This window comes from Ascidiella aspersa, chromosome 9 (assembly GCF_963924565.1).
Source record: "Ascidiella aspersa chromosome 9, kaAscAspe10.2, whole genome shotgun sequence".
NCBI classification, from domain to species: domain Eukaryota; kingdom Metazoa; phylum Chordata; class Ascidiacea; order Phlebobranchia; family Ascidiidae; genus Ascidiella; species Ascidiella aspersa.
This window is the reverse complement of record NC_139455.1, coordinates 3,638,960-3,658,337: the sequence shown is the minus strand read 5'-3', so window position 1 is coordinate 3,658,337 and position 19,378 is coordinate 3,638,960. Positions and strand designations below refer to the sequence as shown.

The window sequence follows — 19,378 nt, the reverse complement described above, 5'->3', positions numbered from 1 at the left end:
CCATACCCACTTTGGATGGTGGAAATAAGTCCGCTAGTAGAATTACAATAATTCGATTATAACCTGCGTGTTGTTTTGGTTTATATTTTTTATGCTTATTTAGTATTTTGTTGATACCTGGCATAACACTAATGAATCTGACAGGATAAAAGTTAAACGACCACTTTACTGCCCCGTGCTAACCATTGCATAAATTATATTTTTTCCCCTTTAAAAGTTATGGTAGAATTTGTAACGATTTTCAACAAAATTATCGCCATCGACGATTAACCAATATTTCCCTTTTATTAAATATTGTGAACAGCACAACTATCTGATTTTTTCCTACAGATTATAAAAAAACTCACAATTTCCTTTATTTCTTCAAATATGACAAACCATTTCATCCGTTTATTATTTTTTCTTTCATCATGTTACTTTTTCCTCCTGCAGAAGACGCTCCTCCTCTTCCCGTGTCCTCCAGCGCCGACCGCCAGTCTTCCGTGTCTCCATCCGAAAGCTCCATAGCGGAGGAGGTTGCGGCCCGAAGCCAGACTGAAGAGGGAAGCACAACTTCTTCATCGACCCAGGATGGACAAAAACCAGCGGGGTGAGATCATTGTTTTCTTCAAGAAATAAAAGAGAATACTTTTTTATAACCAAAACTTTGGGTTATAAGATATTTAATTTGAAATTATTCTTGGGTAAACCCAGCTGGGTAACGTCGTCTTATTCTATTTAATAAAATTGCCCAGCCGGGGAAGGTCATTGTTCTCTTCTTGTTGTCTTGGTAAAAAACAAGATTTTTTGTATGAAATAACGTTTTGAGCTAAGCGGTCTTTGTTTTGAAACCATTCTTAGGTAAACCTAGCTGATAACGTCGTCTTATTATTTTGTTTATAGAAAAAACTGATTCGAATTTTGAGAATTTGATGCTCTGTTTCTTTAGAATTTTTCCTTTAGAAGAGTCTGGCTTTTCGTGGGTTTGTTAATACACGAAACTGGCCGAAACTCATTTACGGTTTAAAATAGCATTCATCCTTGTGTACTAACGCCAAATCGGAGTTCATCAACTTGGATACGTGGACTAGCTTTAGTGGGTCCATGAAGCATTAGCAGTGAAATCTTAGTGTATGATTTTTAAATTGGACTGAACTTTTTAAAATATTTTTTTTAAATAAACGCTTTAGCCGCTAAATGCCAAATATTTTCTTCCAAACGGTTTGGCGCCTTCCTTGAATGCAGTAAGACCCCATTTCAGTTTCACATTTGTTGGACCAAAAACAGATGGGTTCTTAAGTCTATTTATTTTATGACGTCATCTCTAAAATTTTCTACGACGCTGGTCCACGCGAACCAAAAAAAAAATTGTAAGGCGTCCACCTAAAAATTTTAATTTTTTAATTCACAGTGGCGGCCACGACGTTTCCAGCGAAGGTACGATTGGCGAGGAGTACACACAGTCCTTTGATTCGAGCGTTCAAAGCTCTTCCACCAAACAAGATGACAGCAAGCTCCGAGAAAGTTCGCCTTCCACCCCAAAGACCAGCGGTGCTAAGACCGACTCCGTTGCTGCCAAGAAACCAGCCAAGTAAGTTAATATTCTTACATAGTTTTGGAGCATAATGGTTGGAGGTTTGTAGTAAGACGTAGTAAGAATATCAAAGCCCATACAGAAGTAGATAGCATTTTGAACGTTTCGAACATCTTTTTTTTTTTTCATTCTAACGTCATTTTTATCCATTTCCTTATGTTGAAAATGATATTCAAAGCGTGTTCTACCTAATTTTGTACGTGGTTTGGTATTCTTCCTACGTTTAACTACTATAACCTCCTAATTATGCTTCAAAGTTGCAATATTAGAAAGCTAACTAAACTGATGTCAGCTCATATTTGATTACCTTAGGTTCGTTGATCAGATGTTTTAGTAGGAAATTTATGGGGTAAAACGTCTTAGGAATTGAGCAAGTCAAAAATCTCCTCTAAATGCGTGAATAATATAAACCAGTGTCAACCTATGGGTCGCGGTTTGATTTGGTTGGGTAGCCGAATGCGGTAGTTTTATATGGTGAGGTTCATTGAGGACAGTTCTCAGCAAGGTTTCTCCAAAATTTGAGAAAGTTGCGCTCGGCATTACGAATACGTGGCTTATTTTAATTAACGCCGAACTTATTTATCCTAATAACTTATTTATCCTAAAATGAACTTATTTATCCTAAAATGTTTGATTCGTTTGCAAAAGTATTGCGAATAGAATTGGGTCGCAAAAGCTTTGGCTATACTTACGCTTGGTATTTAAAAACGTTGAAATCACTGATATGCACCTACTACCGTTTGTGTTGTGCTGCAGTTCGTACCTTCAGTGACAGTTGCAGCTACAGCTGTGCTAGGCGCCAACAAGCGTTTATTTACTTATTCCTATATACGCACCGCAATACGTAATTTATTTACAAAGGCAGTCGAAAAGTTACGCCACGTCTGTTCAGCAACCAGCACATGATGTTTAGTAGTTTAACTGCGAATAGGTGCCTAAAAGCTGCTATGGATTACGCAAATACAAATACCTTTCGTTTGGTTATATCCAAAGTTCTTTAGCTTTAGTTTTGCTCTACTAAGTCGGGTAAGGTTTAGATTTGCGTTACAAGGAAATTGTGAAATATTTTATTATTTCAGTAGGTCTAGGTCGTCTTTTGGTTATGCGAGCTATTTAAACGTATTGGTAAAAACAGGTTGAGTTGTATCTCAAGACGGACGGCTACTCTTTAAATTAACAATACTGTGCCGTATATCGGGGTTTCTCAGCCAATGTGTCGCGGCTTAAAATTAATTCGTCGTTTGATCTGTTTGGGTCGCCGACTGCAATACTTTTTTTGTTAGAATTATTGCGACTGGTTCTGTTTAAGGTTTATCCAAGTTTGAGAAATTGCGGAGGCAATACAAAAATACGTAGCTCATAAAATGAAGTTTGAATTTAATAATAGTTTTGTATTTTTGGTGATTTGATGACTTAAAGCTTACAAAAAATTCAGTGAAGAGAATTGTGTTGCCGAACATTTGCATTTATACTTTCGCCTAAGGTTTAATCGTCGCGAAAAAAAGTTGAGAAACACTGCCGCCTACGTTTGTAAATTTTGTTTTTGCCATATCAATACTGTAGATGGCTCAATATTGTTTGTCCTGTGTTAAACACAAAACACAATAGTGCCGTTAAAATTCTGTAAAAGCAATGGTTTACTTACAATACTCATGCTTTAGGTCACCAATTTGTTTTCACGAAAGGTCCCTTCAAATTTCATTGACTTAATTTTCATAAAAATGGATAAACATAAACATATATTTCCGAAAACACGTAGTGGGCTTCAGAAAATTGTCCTCATCTTCAATTTTTTGTAATATATAACCAACGTTCGTAGATTGGTGACCACTGCTTTAGAATTACAACCTTAGTACCTATGTGTAAGGACGATCACAGGCTAAAAGTAGAATTTTGTTTTAAATTCCATTTACTTATTTCTAAAAAACGTATAAAAATTAAACATAAATTTCGCATACATGTAGTGTGCTTCAGAAAATCGGATTTAGCTTGAAATTTTTTGTAAAATATACCGAATGTTCGTAGTTTGGTGAACACTGCTTTAGAAAAACAACCTTAGTACCTATATTACCGTTGCAAGGGCTAGCAATAAGCAGCAGTTGTTTGTCAACACAGCTACTGCATGCTTTAGCGATCGGCCTCTGCCCTTCGGTTACCACAAGGCAGTAAAACGTTGTCGTGTGTTAAACGTCGCCCTGGTGTTATTACCCCTCGCTGCAGCACGTAAAGCATTATTATTGTGGCCTTGGTCAGTAAGGCCAACAGCGTTAAGTATGCAATCAGTGACAACTGTATGAACAGTGTTGTATTGCGGGAGAGTCGGTGTTTTGGTACGAGGGTTAATAATTTTGGTTTTCGGTTCGTGATTTAATGAGGTTTCTTTTTTAACTGAGTATTTTAAGGTAAAATGCGTTCTAAACCCGATATTAAATCGAAGTTTTGAGAAGCTATCACTGTTTGTTTGGCTTATTGACTGATGTAATGTCGATGTGGCCATTTTTTTTATTTTATTGACGTTTTGCTTTAATTACCGCTTATCAAATTAGATACCGCAACCATGTCAGCTAATTACTAACTGTTATTTCGCTTCTGCAGTTACAGAAGTAGAATTTACGTTAAGAGACCGTTTCTGTTTCTCAAAATTGTAAAAATATTGCATATGACAACCAAAATAAGTGTGTCATCAATTGAGTGTATTTTACGCAACAGTAAGGATATGTTGTCTGCCAAACCACGAACTTAAAGCTGAAAATTTGAGGGCTATAGGTTAATCTTCACCTTACAAAGTTGCAACAGGTAACTTGTTAAACCCGTAAAACTGTAGGCAGCCTGCCTTGATAGGCGTATTCCCGCAAACGTTACGGTGTTACGTGGGCGTGCGTCTGTGTTGTTAAATGGCTGCCACCTTTTCCGGGCCTTATTCTGCCAGGATTCCAAGCACAATCTCTTCCTTGTACAACAAACAGGTGCACGCGGTCTAGCTTATTTGCAGTTCAGTGCTTGTTAATAGTTTCAAGTAGGGACTATGGATGTCCGATACTTGACATTGTATTTTGAGAACGATACCCGATATATTGGACATAAAGTATCGGGATCCGATCCGATACCTAATGACGTCATTACTATGATCAAACTGACTAATTGGCGAAATTAATATGTTCATAGTCATTTTTTCAGGTTATTAGGGTAAGCGTTGCTTCAGCGTAAATCAGTTCAGTTAAATTCAGTTGTTAACTTATTCTTTTTTAAGATATTTACCCTTTAAGGTTGAAATCGCTGGGTTAGAGCTCAAACCATGGATACTCTGGTATCGGTTGAGTACCGATACTGCTACTTAACATCAAGTATCGGCTTCGACCTGATAATATCTTACGTCCCTAGTTTGAAGTTTACAAAGTTTGGAGTTGATTGATGTAAGCTTATGGACAAAGAGATCAGGGCGCTTAATTAGACGAATGCTTGCTCTAAGCCGTTTTGTGGATTTGAAGCTTACGTAGCTGTGCAATATTGCTTGTTATTAATAGCGTCGTATACTCAGACAGTGCAATTATGCAAAGGGTTGCTACAAAGTCTTTGAATTGGTTGGCGTATTTGAAAGTCTGTCTGTTGTTTTCGTCTATTTTCTAAAGCGTCTAGTCATCGACAACCCTCTATCTATTCATACATTGGGCATTTTATACGTGAGCGCCTGACTTATCCAACCCGTAACCTGAGTTTTTAAACCTTTTGCCAAACTATATTTTTTTAAACTTTTGCTAACCATCTTTAAATGCCAAGCATTTAGGTTTATATATTTTATTAGTAAGAAATCTTACGTTTAAGCTAATGAGGTTTGACTATTCACGCACCAGTCGTTGTAGGTTGTATTTGTGTTAATTGTGCAGTTTTTTATAAACGCCAAGAAAGAATTGCGCCAACCCGACAGCTAACGACAATTTTTTTAATATTTTCAAACGAAATACGGTAACCCTACAAATAGGATAAGAGCTCCAAAAAGAAGTATTTCTCGTCGTTGCAAAAGTAGGATTTACAGTAGATCGTTTATCCTTCGTTAATTCAAACTGATAGACCACAACTCGTAGACCCACAGTGCTACATATACAGCACCCGCAATCCCGCATGCATAGTTGCATACCATACCATGTCGTCTCGTCAGCTGTTGTCTGCAGAGCTCTGCTTGGAAAGTGTTAAAAGGTCGCGAGTGTGGCGCTATGCGAACCCATGCAGAGTATAGAACGAGTCTGTTCCGTTCAGTTATTGTTTTAAATCGACTTGTTGGGTGACAGTGTGTGCTGGGAATGTTTCACAACAACAGAAAACGATCATACAGCTGGAAAGTCAGTTTGATATGCTTGATGTAAACGACCAGTTTGTCTGCAAAAGCATTAGATGTTGCTAATTAGAGTAACATCGCGTTTTGAGTTCCCCATTTAATCGTCAAGTTATGTTAGCTGCTTAGATTGTTTTTTTATTCATTTTGCAGAGGCGTGATATTGTACCACATTTGACAGTCATGTAATTAGTTGTATCTGTTAGTTAGATAGATACAGACTATTGCAGTGGTTTTCGTAATGTGTGTTGCAGCATATAAGTGGACCTTCAGATATTCTCAAGTGTGCGGCAAAATTTTTTGTTGATTTTTTGATCCGCCACAAGTTTAAAAATTTGAGAACCATTGGTGTATGAATGCTTTGGCGTTCAATCATTGTTTGTATCTTTAGAAAAATAAATCCCTGTTTCTGTTACCCAACCGAAACTTAAAATTTTGCATTTATTTTGGCCCAGCAAACAGATCTGGCTAATTTAAAATTTATTCTGCAATCGTTACAGTTTTTAGCAGGCCAAAGCGATTCCGTCATTTCGAATTTAAATGTCACGAGAATGACATGCCTTTGTGACGTAACACTTTCAAAATGCTATTTTTGTTGGCTGAATGTTCAAGCCAACGATCGAGACTATTTGCACGTAATTAAATATTTTTGCAACTCAAAGAACAACAAGCAATAACTGAATTAATATTTTGACTCGATTTTGCAGCTAAAATAAAACTTTAAGCCATCTTAATTTGAATTAGACCCAAAACTTAAAAAAAAAATAATTTCCACCGAAAAAGCGTTCAAAAATAGGGCTATGTTGTGAAAAGAGCGATTTTGGCGCTAAAAGTTGCGCGGATGTATACCAAGTGCTGGATTCTAGCTTTGGAGCTAATGCGAGGCAACGGGAAATACTTGCGCGGTCGTGGTAGGCATCTTTCCATGTCAACTTGCTGCCTACAACTCTGGTTCTGCTGCTGGTTTTACAAATACAGGTAGAAGTTGAAAATTTACCTTATTTTCAGGCGAGTTTTGATGCGAAGTTCGTTTTTTTTTACCGTACCAGAAAGTTTTGCTAAAAAAGAAGGTACTTATTTATTTTATTGGCAACAACTCGAAGAAAGCTAACTTCCTAAGCTAAAGCAAATTCTCTAGGAAAAAAATGCCTGTAAACCTTTTTAAATTCACCTTTTTTTCTGGTGTTAGCATAGCAATGACGTCATTTGGAATCGGATCGAATCGGATTGCGATACTTTGTCAAAAATATGAAATATTGCAACAAAACATGAAATATCTAAAATCTCAATTCGAAACCCATCTTCCTCAAAAACCTTTCCTCACTCTCACTTCTCCTCCTCAGAGCCACCTCCTCTTCCGCAAGCCCTGGACCCTCTACTCCGCTCCTGGGACGCAAGGATCAGAGCGGCTCCACGAGAGGCCAGGGAGGAGGACCTAGGATCGGGAAGAAGAGGGACTCGACCGAGAGCTGGTCGGATGAGTCGTTCTCACAGACTCAGTCGGAAACCGAGCAGAGTGATGTAGAGTGCAGAGTACACGCGCTAAAGGTAAACCTCGTTGTTTTAACGCAGTATTATATATTTATGTATAGTATATATGTAATTATATATAGGTTTATATGTATCAGGCGCAGATCTAGGAATTTTGTTTGGGGGCATGACACTTTTTCTCATAGATGACGTCACAAAGTTATGTCATAACGTGACGTCAAAATGTGACGTCATAAAATGTAACCTTATGAACACCACACAGCTCGTCTGTTTGTTTAAAGGTTTAGAATGGACAGGTGTTACTTTCAATACAAAAGCAATAACGATGTCACCATTTACGCAAAGCGCATAACGCCTTTTTATTGTTTAAGTTGCCCAAACTTTCATTTTCGATGTTGCGATAGGCGGTGCGACGCCTTTGAGCCAATACATTACAGCAACAAAGCTCAATTCTCGCGAAGCGCGAACGTTTTTTGCATTTACTCACTTAAAATAGGTCAAAAATACAGTTTGGAAGGCATGTCCACTTTGCCCCCTCTTGGGTCCGCCCCTGATACATGGATTGTACATTAAACGAAAGGAATCATAAAAAGTAAATCGTAGCAAGCCAATTTAAAAATATATAGTTTAAAACTTGCGTCGGAAAATTAAGTTTGTGTGCAAAAATTGTACAGGTTCTATCAGTGTTTCCCGCCTATCGGTCGCCATTCACAATTAGTTCGGAAAAAGGTTGAACACTGCTTTAACGAATACGGACTATAAATTGTACTTAAAATTTTATAAGGGCCGCAAAATTGTATTATTAGAAGTGGTAGTCCGATTATAAGCACCCAAGTAAAAATTAACAGAAACAAACATATAGCAAGCAAATGTTTTACGTGGAAAAACGATAAACAATTCGATTTTATAAAAAATAATAATGATAAAACTTAGTTTCAACCCAATTTATGTGACACAATGAAGTCCAAGTCAAGTCATTTGTCGGAGACTTTAAGTTAAGTGATTTTAACAAAAAGTCATTACAACACTGTCTATCTGATATACGATCACTGCATACGCCATGCATTCGCCAATTAACGGACTAGCCGTTCCCCATAGAGCGCTTAATGGTGATGCAATTGTAGCGCGTCCAACTACATTCCATGCGTGTTTGCGTCGTGACGCAGTATGCGGCGATTCAACATTAATTGACTAGTCTGGTATTTGCAGTGTCCGAAGCATTTCTCGACCAAACAAAAGGAGGAAATGTTTGCGTTAGCTGTATAAAGTTTTCGAAAAAGATTCGTTTAAAAAAAAAAAAAATAATTGACTTGACACCTATACACAGTTGTTTTTCATGAGCAGAAAATTAATATGGCCAAACGTTAGCAGCTATGTCATTTAAAAGATTGTTAGTAAGAGTATTTTAATAATTTCTTATCGATGTACGATTTTTATCTCACTCTACACGGAACTAGACAGATACGACCTGATAACTCTTTTGTTCTCCAATGTCAAATTCCTTCTAATCCTCACCAAACCAAATCTATAACAACCCGAATAAAGTTTCCTAATTTTTCGTTTTTCAATGCCGACATATTCTATTTCCGCTAGGAGGAGCTAAAGAAGCGCCGTATGATCGCGGATCGTTTAAAAAAGCAGCAGAAAAAGAAGCACAAGGAACACTTGAGGGCGCAAGAAGCCAGCCTAAAGAACCAAATCGAGGTGAGCCTGGAATATTTGGTAATTTAAAGTGGCAAAACCCTACTGAAAATGTCAAGTATGCCTAAAATAAGTGGTATCCCGTTGTATACCAGTCCAAAATGCAGAGATACAATAACATAAGGTAGTGAACAATACCATGTTTTGCATATCGATTCTAACGGAAGATGTATTAGTTATTGAGCTAATCTTAACACTTTAAATCCACGATGTAATAAAACCCAATTTCTTGTGATTTGTACCTTTTGTCTAACTCATTTTTCGGAACAGCAGCCATGATTAACTTAAACATGACAACATGCTAATAATACTTTGAAAATGTTATTTCATGGGTTTCACCGTATGGATAATCTCCCTTTTCGCTTTGGTGTAAAGTTTGAAAACAATTGTTGTTTTTATACTCCCGGTGATTCCTGGTATTTGAGTAGGTTAAAAAAATAATTTAAAATGTGACTTCCGGCGATTGAACGTAACATCCGAAGGAAAGTTCATAAAGTTACACTTTTTCGACTATTGCATATGCGTTGATGTAGTACTTTTGTGTTAAACACAAGTACCACATCTCCGGGAGCGTCGCGACACACCTGGCATGGCATGGTCTCGCATCAAACCGGTTGCCAAGCTCTGGTTAAGACCAATTAAATTTATTTTCGCAATTTTCCAGGCTTTTGACGCCCTGATCAAGAAAACGCAGCAAGAGCTCAGCCAGGAACTCGACGTCACCGCTTCCGGTTCCAACGGCGCCGCCCTGGCCGCCCAGACCCCAGTGGCCAAGCCCCAGATCCGCAGCCCCCGAAAAAGCGACGCCCGACAGGCCAGGTCCCTCAAATATATGCCCGTTCCTTCGCCCGAAGCCTCCCCCAGGGCCGGATCGCAAAAAGTCCCTGTAGGTACAGCCCCTGGCGCCATTATGACGAAACAACGCTCGGATTCGGACAGCAGCGGAAGGTAGGCACTTAGATTTCGATTTTTGTGCTTTGTATTCTTTTGATACCTGTAATTTTAATTTATGTATCTTAAAAAAAAAATTATTCGATTTGTAGGCACTTTTTGCAATTCTTCATATTTTTATTTTTAGCAAACACTATTTTCCGTATTAACCGAAAATTTTTTTTTTTTTCTGTGTTTGATGCATTCTTTAAATAATATAATCCAACGTTTGTGCAAATTCTCTCAAAAGCTCATTGTAATGATTTTTTAACCTAATTCTTCCTGCATTGCGGCAAAATAGGTCGATTTTGGTTGTTTTTTTTACCCCAAGTGCTTATGCTAATACATTTTTCGCAACACATTTGTGCATTTTGCCAGTGAGCTTGAAAAAACTTTTATTCAGAGAGATTTTGTGCCTTAGTTGAAACAGGAATTTATTTATTTAATTGACGTCGTTTTGAAGTGTCTCTGTGAACAAAATCAATGGTGCTAATTTCGTAAAAAAATAATCATTGGAAATATGAAAAATCTTTTTTCTAAAACAAAAATAAAACGCTTTCCAACTTTCAGATCGAGTCGCTCTCTCAGCTTCGACGACGAGCAGCAGCAAACCTCGCCCGATGATGGGTCAAACGGGGTCAAAACCCCCTTTCACCCCCTATCCCTGGTCACCCGGCACCATGAGAAGCCCCAGCATTCGAGCGCCGATTCAAGCCCCACCACCCCTGGGCCCCACAGCCCCATGCAGGAGAGACCCACAAAACTCGAGTTTAGCGGACCCAAAACGTCACCCCTAAATACGTCATCAATTACGTCACCCCTCTACGGGCCCCCGAAACAGGGTGATAAGGGTGTGCGAAGCTTGATACCCAAACCGAGCAAGTTACCTCAGAAAACCCCGGTAACGCCCCCTAGTTTAAGCGAAGATACCCCTAAATCTGCCCCAGTTAGCAAGTCATCCATTCCTGTCCCTGTTTCGGTGAAGTCTGCTGAGCCAGAAAAACCAAAGGTAATATGTTTGTTTAAAAACGTTTTTTGTCTTAAAAAAAAAAAAAAAAAAATTGCAAGATTTCTTTCCTCGACTTTGTTATTTTATTTATCGTACACAAGCAATTTTTTGTTAATTTTCTTTTATAAAATAAATGATAGTCTTAAAAAATCGTAAATGATAGATTAAAATCGTGCTAAATTTTTAGGCGTTTTTTGTGTTTTTTTTTAATTTGATGTAAGATATTTTTCTTAGATGTTTATTAATTATACAAGATTTGCTCAGAACAATTTTTCTTTAAATATATTAAACTACATACATTTGAATCGCAAGAAAATTTGTTTTAAAAAACTTATATTTCAATTTGAAAGATACTGAATCATTATTGATATAACGGACAAAGTCGATTGCAATTTTTTTTCCAGAAAAAATAAAAAATAAACATCCCAAAAACTTCTTAGCGAAATCAACGTCATACCAATTTTTTCAGGTTGAGAGTCCTGGCACGCCACCTAGCAGTTACTCGGACGACTTCGACCCACCTTCGATCGCAACTGACGAAGATGTGAGCGAACAACTGAGCGAGGCTTCAACTGACAAGAGCGACGCGTCTGTTCCGTTCCTAGACCTCACCATCGGACCTTCACTGAAACTCGTGAGTCAAATCACTTTTAGATTTGCTATGTTTTATGAGTATTTTATTTGGCCGTCATCGGTACCAGGTTCAGGGTTTTTGCAATCGCAGGGCTGAAAAAAAATCTTATTGCTATTTTTTAAAAGTCGATAAACGAAAACGCTTAACCTGTTTCTCAACTTTTACATACATTTCTACTAAAGCTACAGCGACCAGTTTTTTGTGCTTTTATTGTAAAAAGGCTAGCGAAAAGGAATTCCGTATTTTTAATAACTGCTTAAACCAGGGATGCCGAGTCGGTTAGAAATATCCCCGAGTACGACTCTAAGTCTGTCTCCGGCCAAATGTGCGATTTCGTCGAGTCCCGAGTCCGGCTCCAACTCTACAGCCTGTATTTCACCAATTTACGTAAATAAATTAAGAATTAAGATGGATTTTTAGCAATCCACTCATAAGAGTGTAATATCACTCATTCACCCACAAAACAAGATTGGAAAATAAACCCCATTTGCTATTACACCTTTACAATTTACAATTGATGGCAATATCAGTTTTAAAATTTGGTACTGCGTAAGCACACGTCGGGTTAGGGACTCGGGTAGTTTCACGTGGTCTTACGCGAGTCTTGAGTCCGACTCCGCAGTCCAAGTTTTTCACCAACTAACTTTTTAAACTGTCATAACTTTTGGGTTTCGATCAGTTAAAACACACTGTCTTCAATCGTCAATGCTGAAAGATAAACTTTTCCTTTGAACATTTTCTACAGGATGCTGACGTCACAATGAACGACGATGACGACAAGACCCCGATGGCCTCACCCTCGACCACCCCCACCCCCTCAGCCCCCCAAACCCCAACACCAGATGTCCAACCAACGACAAGTAATAATAGCTTAAGATAAATTATTATACACTGCACGTTGGTTGCATGTTAAATTGTCACAATCGTTTTCAAAAAATCGGCCGTAACATGCGACTTCAGCAAACTTTTACACCACGCCAGTCGATTGTATTTCTTAGTGTTACTCTTATTGTGGGAAGCATTTAAAAGACAAGGGATGACCAGCGCCTTTTCTGTGTTACAATGTAAGTTAGATCTTTTCCGATCACGGCGAAATGTAAAAACAGGCATATGTTATTAAATATAATGTGGGGCACACGTTTTTTATTTGAAATCTGGCGATGCTAAAGGAAATACACAGTAAGACCTACAAAGCAACAAGACTTCAAACAAAAACATCTATAGTGCCATAGTATTAAGGCCAACGACATAATAAAGCCAAATACGCAGTGTACCCACGTCAGAATAATATCTAAATCGTCTGAATAACACATAAACCCGTTGGAATAATTCCTTAACTCATCCGAATAAGGCCTAGCCCTAAATGAATAACGATAAACAGTTACTTAAAATATTAAAATATTTAAGTTAACTTACATACATATTTTACTTTAAGAGTTTACAACAAAAGCAAAACGATAGGCTTTTTTATTTGTTTTTTTGCTTTTTGTGTTTCAGTGGACAGGAGTCCCGGGATGGACGTCGCGGACGGTACAACGACATTTTTTGATGACGTCATACCAAAGTAAGTAAAATATATTACTATAGTCAGCCTAATAACGAACAACCAGAAATTTAAAGCGCAATTATTTTCGGCAGTGGTAATGTTTTAAATCAGTCGTTTACCATAAATCTCAAGTGCACATATGTTTGGTAAAAAATATCAGTTTTTTTTTCAAAATATTAAATTTAATTAGAATCCAAATTAAATCGTTTTAATTTGTATTAGTTTATCTATTTTTTTCACAGCCGCAATAACATTGTTTCTTATGTACCAACACGTAAGGCGAACTGAAAAACAACATTTTTTTAATAATTTACATGTAAAATAAAGTCTAAAATAAACTCTTTTCGGCAAGTGCCTCGAGTCAGGTTGTTCAGCTGCCAAAAATGACATATTTATCTAAAAATTTTAAAATATCACAGTAAAGTAAAACCATTGTCATAGTAGTCAGCATTGAAGAACTGTTTTTTAACAAAACCTTCACGAGTCTTGTTTATTTAGGAAAAGCATCCACCCGGAACCGTTGCCCGGCAACAAAGACCTTGCGGAGCGAATCACCGGCGACATCTTGCAGGAACTTGTGGAGGTAAAACATAAAAATCAAAGCTGAGACTTAAATAACTAGATAATTCTATAGTTTCCAAAATCAATGAATCTAATTTGCGAATTACTTATGTTGCGAATTACTTATGAATTCTAGTTCTGAACTAATTCGGATTTTACTAAAAATTCTAATTTGTCCAACGGCAAACAAAGAATTTAAAGTAATGCCATTTACATTCTTAAAATTGCGATTAAATTAAATTGATTGTAAATAATTAAATGTAATGCTAGTTCAAATTCATGTTCAGATTATTTTATTTGATAATAATCGAACTTTGAAACAAATATTTTTTTACCGCTTAGGACTCCATGAACCTTGCCCTGAAGACTCGCCTTGCAAACCGCACACGTCATCAAGATGTGACGTCAGAAGAAAGCAAGCGCAGGAAAATTGCGGTGAGCAAAATCCACGCCTAAAAATACATGTTGTGAGCCTGGATTTTTAAAGCCGTAAAAATAGTAAAAGTAATTTGAAAAGAGGCAAATATTATTAAAAAAAAAACACATTAAAAAACAAAAAAGTTTGACAAAATGTATTCAAAGACCAAATTTGTTCGCTGTAATCTTACAAAAATATTTCAAATATAAAGAGTTACTTTTCGAAAAAAGCATTATAACAATCCTTCTTTTGGAAAACGTGAAACTAATTTGAAGATAGTCAAATATTTTTGTAAAAAATCTTAACGCATTAACAAACAAAAAACTTGACAAAATGTATTTACGCGATTCCCAACGAACAAATGTTTTATCTTTAATCTTTAAAGAGTAACTTGTATAAAAATATAGAGATTATAACAACCCTCTTATTTGAAAAACGTAAAAGTAATTTGAAAAGAGTCAAATATTATTTTCAAAAATATTTATTTAAAAAAAAAATAATCTAAATATTAAGACTTATTTGTATAAAAATATGGCAATTCTAATAATCCCTCTTTAGACTTAAGGAAACCCTAGGGGATGCCCGCTGATTTGTGAGAAATATTTTAGTCAACTTCAAAAAATAGAAACATTTTATAAATAATTAAAATGCGGAAAATCATACTAAAAAAACTTGAAAAATACAGTATTTGTAACGAGGTTATAGTACAGGGGTCGGCAACCTACGGCCCGCGGGCCGGATCCGGCCCGCCGATGAAATTCATCCGGCCCGCCGCCTCTTTGACAAACTAGGCACGATTCCATTTCAAATACTTTTTAACTATTTTAACTACGTAAGTGCGAAAAATTTTCGCGCTTCGCGCGAATGATCCTTCTCCATTCGGTTTGTTTACGCTTTGACGCTGTCTTTTGAAATATAGATTAGCGCTTCTTTACCGTTGTGCCGTGAAAGGCTGCCAAGTGCGTCGCGGACAAATGGAAAACGTATTCACAAATATTGCACATATATTTTTTAGCGTTTTTTTATTTTTTATTGTCGGCAATGTAGGCTAATGAAAACTTGCAAGAAATGGCGTTATACCAAAATAAAATCGCGCTCGCTTCGCTCGCCAGGTGTGCCCGGACTTTGAAAGGTTGACGAACACTCAACTAAATTAACTAATGTTATTGCGTTTCCTTAAAGTAGTTTTATTACACTTTTCATTAGTAGTATGGATGATGTGGACTCGGATTTTAAACCAAACAAACGCATTTTATTCGCGCTTTGCGCCAATACTTTATCACTGCCTCCTTAAATGTAATTAAACACGTTTTTAGGCGCAAAAAAGATCCGAGGTCCGCCTGATTCACTGTAGTTTTAACATTTTAATAACATAATTCTTAGTTAACATTTTGTGCGGCCCGCAGAGACCTTTCTGAGTTTGGTTTTGGCCCGCGACTACTAAAAGGTTGCCGACCCCTGTTATAGTATATGAAAAAAATCGCTACAAAAAAAAATTGAAAAAAGGAAAATAATTATGCTTTTTCCAACTAAAATAAAGCACTGTTATCATAACAAAATCCCCATTTGACCCCAGGAAACCCCAGGGGCCGTTCCTACTTCCCCCTCATCCGACCCCGGCTCCACCAAGCGCCCCCGTCGCTCCGAAGGGGAACCCCCCAAGCTTACCAGCTCGGCGCGTAACCTCCTTCAGCTTCTCACCGACGCGCCTCCGCCTACGTCACCGGATCGTGACGTTACCGCAGCCGATGACATCACTAGCAACTTGCTGAGCGACACTTTGGACGAGGTGCGGGTTTGGGGTGTTTTGCTTTGATTTAAGTTTAGATGACTTAAATCCGTATCTTTATTGCAATGCTCGGTTTATGTCAGTGTTTCTCAACCTTTTTTCGCGGCGACCTTCATACTAAGCGGAATTATAACCAGCAAAGCTTTGGCGACCCAATTTTCTACGCTAACTTTTTTGTTTTAAGTAAAAGTGGACAAAACACAAATAAGACGATACCATTAATAAGTTCGAATTTAATTATTAGGAGTCCTGTTTTGGTTTCACTTCTGCAATTTTCTTCTATTTTGGAGAAATTTTCAGATGCAATCTCAATAAATCTAACCATATAAAACTACTGCAGTCGGTCAAACTAAATCAAAAAGTCGCAGAGTAGCCTTAACATAAATCCCAGGTTTAAGGTTTTCTACTGTTTGACCATTACATTTAAACTGATGTTTTCAAATGATATTCCAACTATTTCTATTTCAACTCTTCAAAAACATGTACATTTTTTCCTGGAAAGTTCTTTAAATGTCGCAAAAACTGTTATTTCCTATATGACCAAGACCATACTGTGTAGCTATTAAACATACGCTTTTTTCGAATTACATTAGAATTGTGTGTATCTAATTTTAAATCTTTGAAAACATGTAAATTTTCTTGAGAAAGTATTTACATTTGTTTCATAAAAACGTGGACAACCCTGAAAAACTAACCTTTAAGGCCAAAGTAGACATTCAATCGTCTCAATTCAACTTCTTATTTTCCCCAAAGGTTCTTGAAATCCGCAAGCAGCGTGCTCGCAAGTGGGCCGAAGAATCGACCTTGACCTCTGCCGCCCAAGGTCAAGGCCAGGGTCGCGACCTTGACAACGGTCGTGAGGTGGAGAGCATAATGCAGTTGGACGGCAGGGCTCGAAATGAGGCAAGACGCGGTGGCGAGCGACGTACAGGGCTCGAAAGTGAAGACGTCGATCGAGAACCGACCGTTGTGCGGCCTGTGTCTCCTGTGTTTGGATCAAGTCAGGTCAGTTTCTCCATTTGTTTTCACAACAGTTTTGCTGTCATTTTGCGCAAGCCTGTTTTTTTTCTTTTTTTGTGATTCTGTTATTGGCTGTATATTGTCCCTTTAGAGTTGTAACGAATTAGGTTATTGAGTCGACCTGTTTGAAATGACCTACCTTGAATAAAGAGTACTTAAGTCAGTTGATGAAAATATTTGACTCGACTTGAGTAAATGTTTGCGATTGGTAATTCGGTCATATGTTGTTGACGGTTAACTTCAAACGCTATTTTAAATCGACCGTCTTTCTTTCTTAAGTTACTGTTTTTCATGGTTTTTAAAGTGAACTTCGGCAAGCCTGGTTACATGACTTCTACTACTTCTTAATTGGGCTTAAGTAATTTCTTTAACCGACTTGACTTGCTATAACACTGTCTGTTTGTAGTTGTCTCTTTTAATTTGGACAAGTCAACACTTGTTTATATAGTTGTTGCTTTTAATTTGTACGAGTCAACATTTTTTTGTTATTTTTTCGAAATGTACACTGAATAGTGAACATGCATTCGGCTATCTTCATGTTTTCTACTGTTTGTTACGTCAGGATGACATCAGCGAAGAGTGGATTGATGACGACATGTACCCCTCGTTTCAGGGAAAAAAGAGGGACGACTCCCCGAACGCCACCCCCCACGACGATTGGTACCCCGAGGTAGAATTCAGCCATATTTTGTCAAATAGGAAGATTTGGTTTAATTATACAACAAACTTTAAATATATTGTTAATGAAAAAAAAAAACTTGTTTGTATTAAAATAAAAAAGTTCGTCGTATTACCCAAAAATAGATATATATATATATATTAAATTAAGACCATTTTCAGCGCGAAAGGCAAAACAGTGTTTTTTGTATAGCAGTTTTTCTTGCTTAATCACGTTCTTCCGTTAGTCGTAAACCTTGAGTGCTGCGTTTAAATTCCACCAACGATAAACATTAAACACCCATAACTTTTTTCCTTTTACAGGAAATGATCATCGGGCCTCCACCAATCAAATTGGCCGTTCCCTCCAAACGAGATGACGTCATGAATATCATCAACCAAGCGGTAAGAACATTTTTTACGTTTTAAGTTATAATTTAACTTCCTAAATAAATGCCAGGGTGTATACAGTCGACTCACGCTGTTTACGAAGTTTGTTTGTTGTTCGTTCAAATGACGTCATAGACCCGATTGTTGTTGTGGAATTTCCCGCATTGTTTGAGTGACACATATCTCTCTCTTCATTATCTTTCGCTTTTGTGCGAATATTTAGAAATGAACGAATATCTTAAAAGTGCTAACTACACACTGTAGTACACATTATAAATCCACTTTTGCCTAAGTTTACCGTTAACCTTATTGTTTATCTTTAAAACAGTGGTTCCTAACTCGGCGCCGCGGCGCCCTGGGGTGCCATTTGTACTGCTCAAGGGTGCTGAAAGATATTTAGGTTTTTTTACCAATCTTATTTTTGCTTAATTGGCGAGCGTTTGGTACAGATGTGTGTTATTAGGGTACAATGGATCAAATGGTATTTTCCTACATTATGTAGAATGGATTTATTTGATTTCAGTTTCGTTTATTCTAACATTACCTAAAACCACCTTTAACACAAATACTAGTAGGGGCACAAATACTAGTAAACTAATAACATGGGGGTTGCGGTAAAAACAGGTTGGAAATCACTTATAAGAGGTCACTCGCAATTGAGAAAAATTCCTTGGCCGAAACCACGTTTGCGTTTTAGCTTTTGGGCTGGTTTAAATTGGCCAAATTATCAGGCCACTCTCATATTTCCTAAAAAAAATAGATCTTACTTTTAAACTACCCACTTATACCGACTGTAGATCGACTTCTACTACGACAAGCAACCTGGTGCGCTTCCCCTCTCCGAGGAAGTACCCGCTCGTTTTCTGGAAGAAGGCGGAATCGAGGTTGAAGCGGATCAACCAGAGTCCGCAAAAAGCGCCTCGCCCGTATTCCGCAAGTGTCTATTCGACTTGGTGAGCTAAATTAGTCGGTTTATTCACTAATCTTTTTTTAGCAGTTTAAATTTGTAAACGGTCAATATTGCGAATAAATTATTTTTATTTAGACTGAACCTCGTTAAGACCATGGGGCCGGATACCCTTTCCTATTTTATTTTCTGTGGAATGAAATTTACATTTAAAGTAACACTATAACTCATTAATTTTAAAACTTAACAATTTTGTAGAAAAATTTACGGCTAGTGTGGGTATAACGCAGTTCTAAACTTACTTTGTAAAGTAAAACAGCATTTTAACTGCAATACATCACTATTTTGTTCAAGGAAATTTTCTTCTAGTCAATAAAAATTGGCAATCATGTCATTTTTCGTGGACCAAGTTGTCAGCTAAC

General features: G+C 37.4%; 1 protein-coding gene across 1 annotated transcript in view; it reads left to right on the top strand.

Annotated features, from left to right (window-relative positions):
- LOC146131937 (centrosome-associated protein 350-like) overlaps nucleotides 1-19,378 on the top strand; it is a 53,057-nt gene that overhangs the window by 28,668 nt on the left and 5,011 nt on the right. The window contains exons 31-46 of the mRNA XM_083397147.1: nucleotides 436-589; nucleotides 1,391-1,530; nucleotides 7,249-7,451; nucleotides 8,988-9,098; nucleotides 9,760-10,043; nucleotides 10,596-11,034; nucleotides 11,504-11,668; nucleotides 12,414-12,528; nucleotides 13,166-13,232; nucleotides 13,713-13,797; nucleotides 14,118-14,210; nucleotides 15,770-15,982; nucleotides 16,736-16,987; nucleotides 17,565-17,672; nucleotides 17,984-18,064; nucleotides 18,847-19,002. Of these exons, the coding sequence (XP_083253273.1) occupies nucleotides 436-589; nucleotides 1,391-1,530; nucleotides 7,249-7,451; nucleotides 8,988-9,098; nucleotides 9,760-10,043; nucleotides 10,596-11,034; nucleotides 11,504-11,668; nucleotides 12,414-12,528; nucleotides 13,166-13,232; nucleotides 13,713-13,797; nucleotides 14,118-14,210; nucleotides 15,770-15,982; nucleotides 16,736-16,987; nucleotides 17,565-17,672; nucleotides 17,984-18,064; nucleotides 18,847-19,002 (2,666 nt within the window). The remainder of the gene's footprint in view (nucleotides 1-435; nucleotides 590-1,390; nucleotides 1,531-7,248; nucleotides 7,452-8,987; nucleotides 9,099-9,759; nucleotides 10,044-10,595; nucleotides 11,035-11,503; nucleotides 11,669-12,413; nucleotides 12,529-13,165; nucleotides 13,233-13,712; nucleotides 13,798-14,117; nucleotides 14,211-15,769; nucleotides 15,983-16,735; nucleotides 16,988-17,564; nucleotides 17,673-17,983; nucleotides 18,065-18,846; nucleotides 19,003-19,378) is intronic.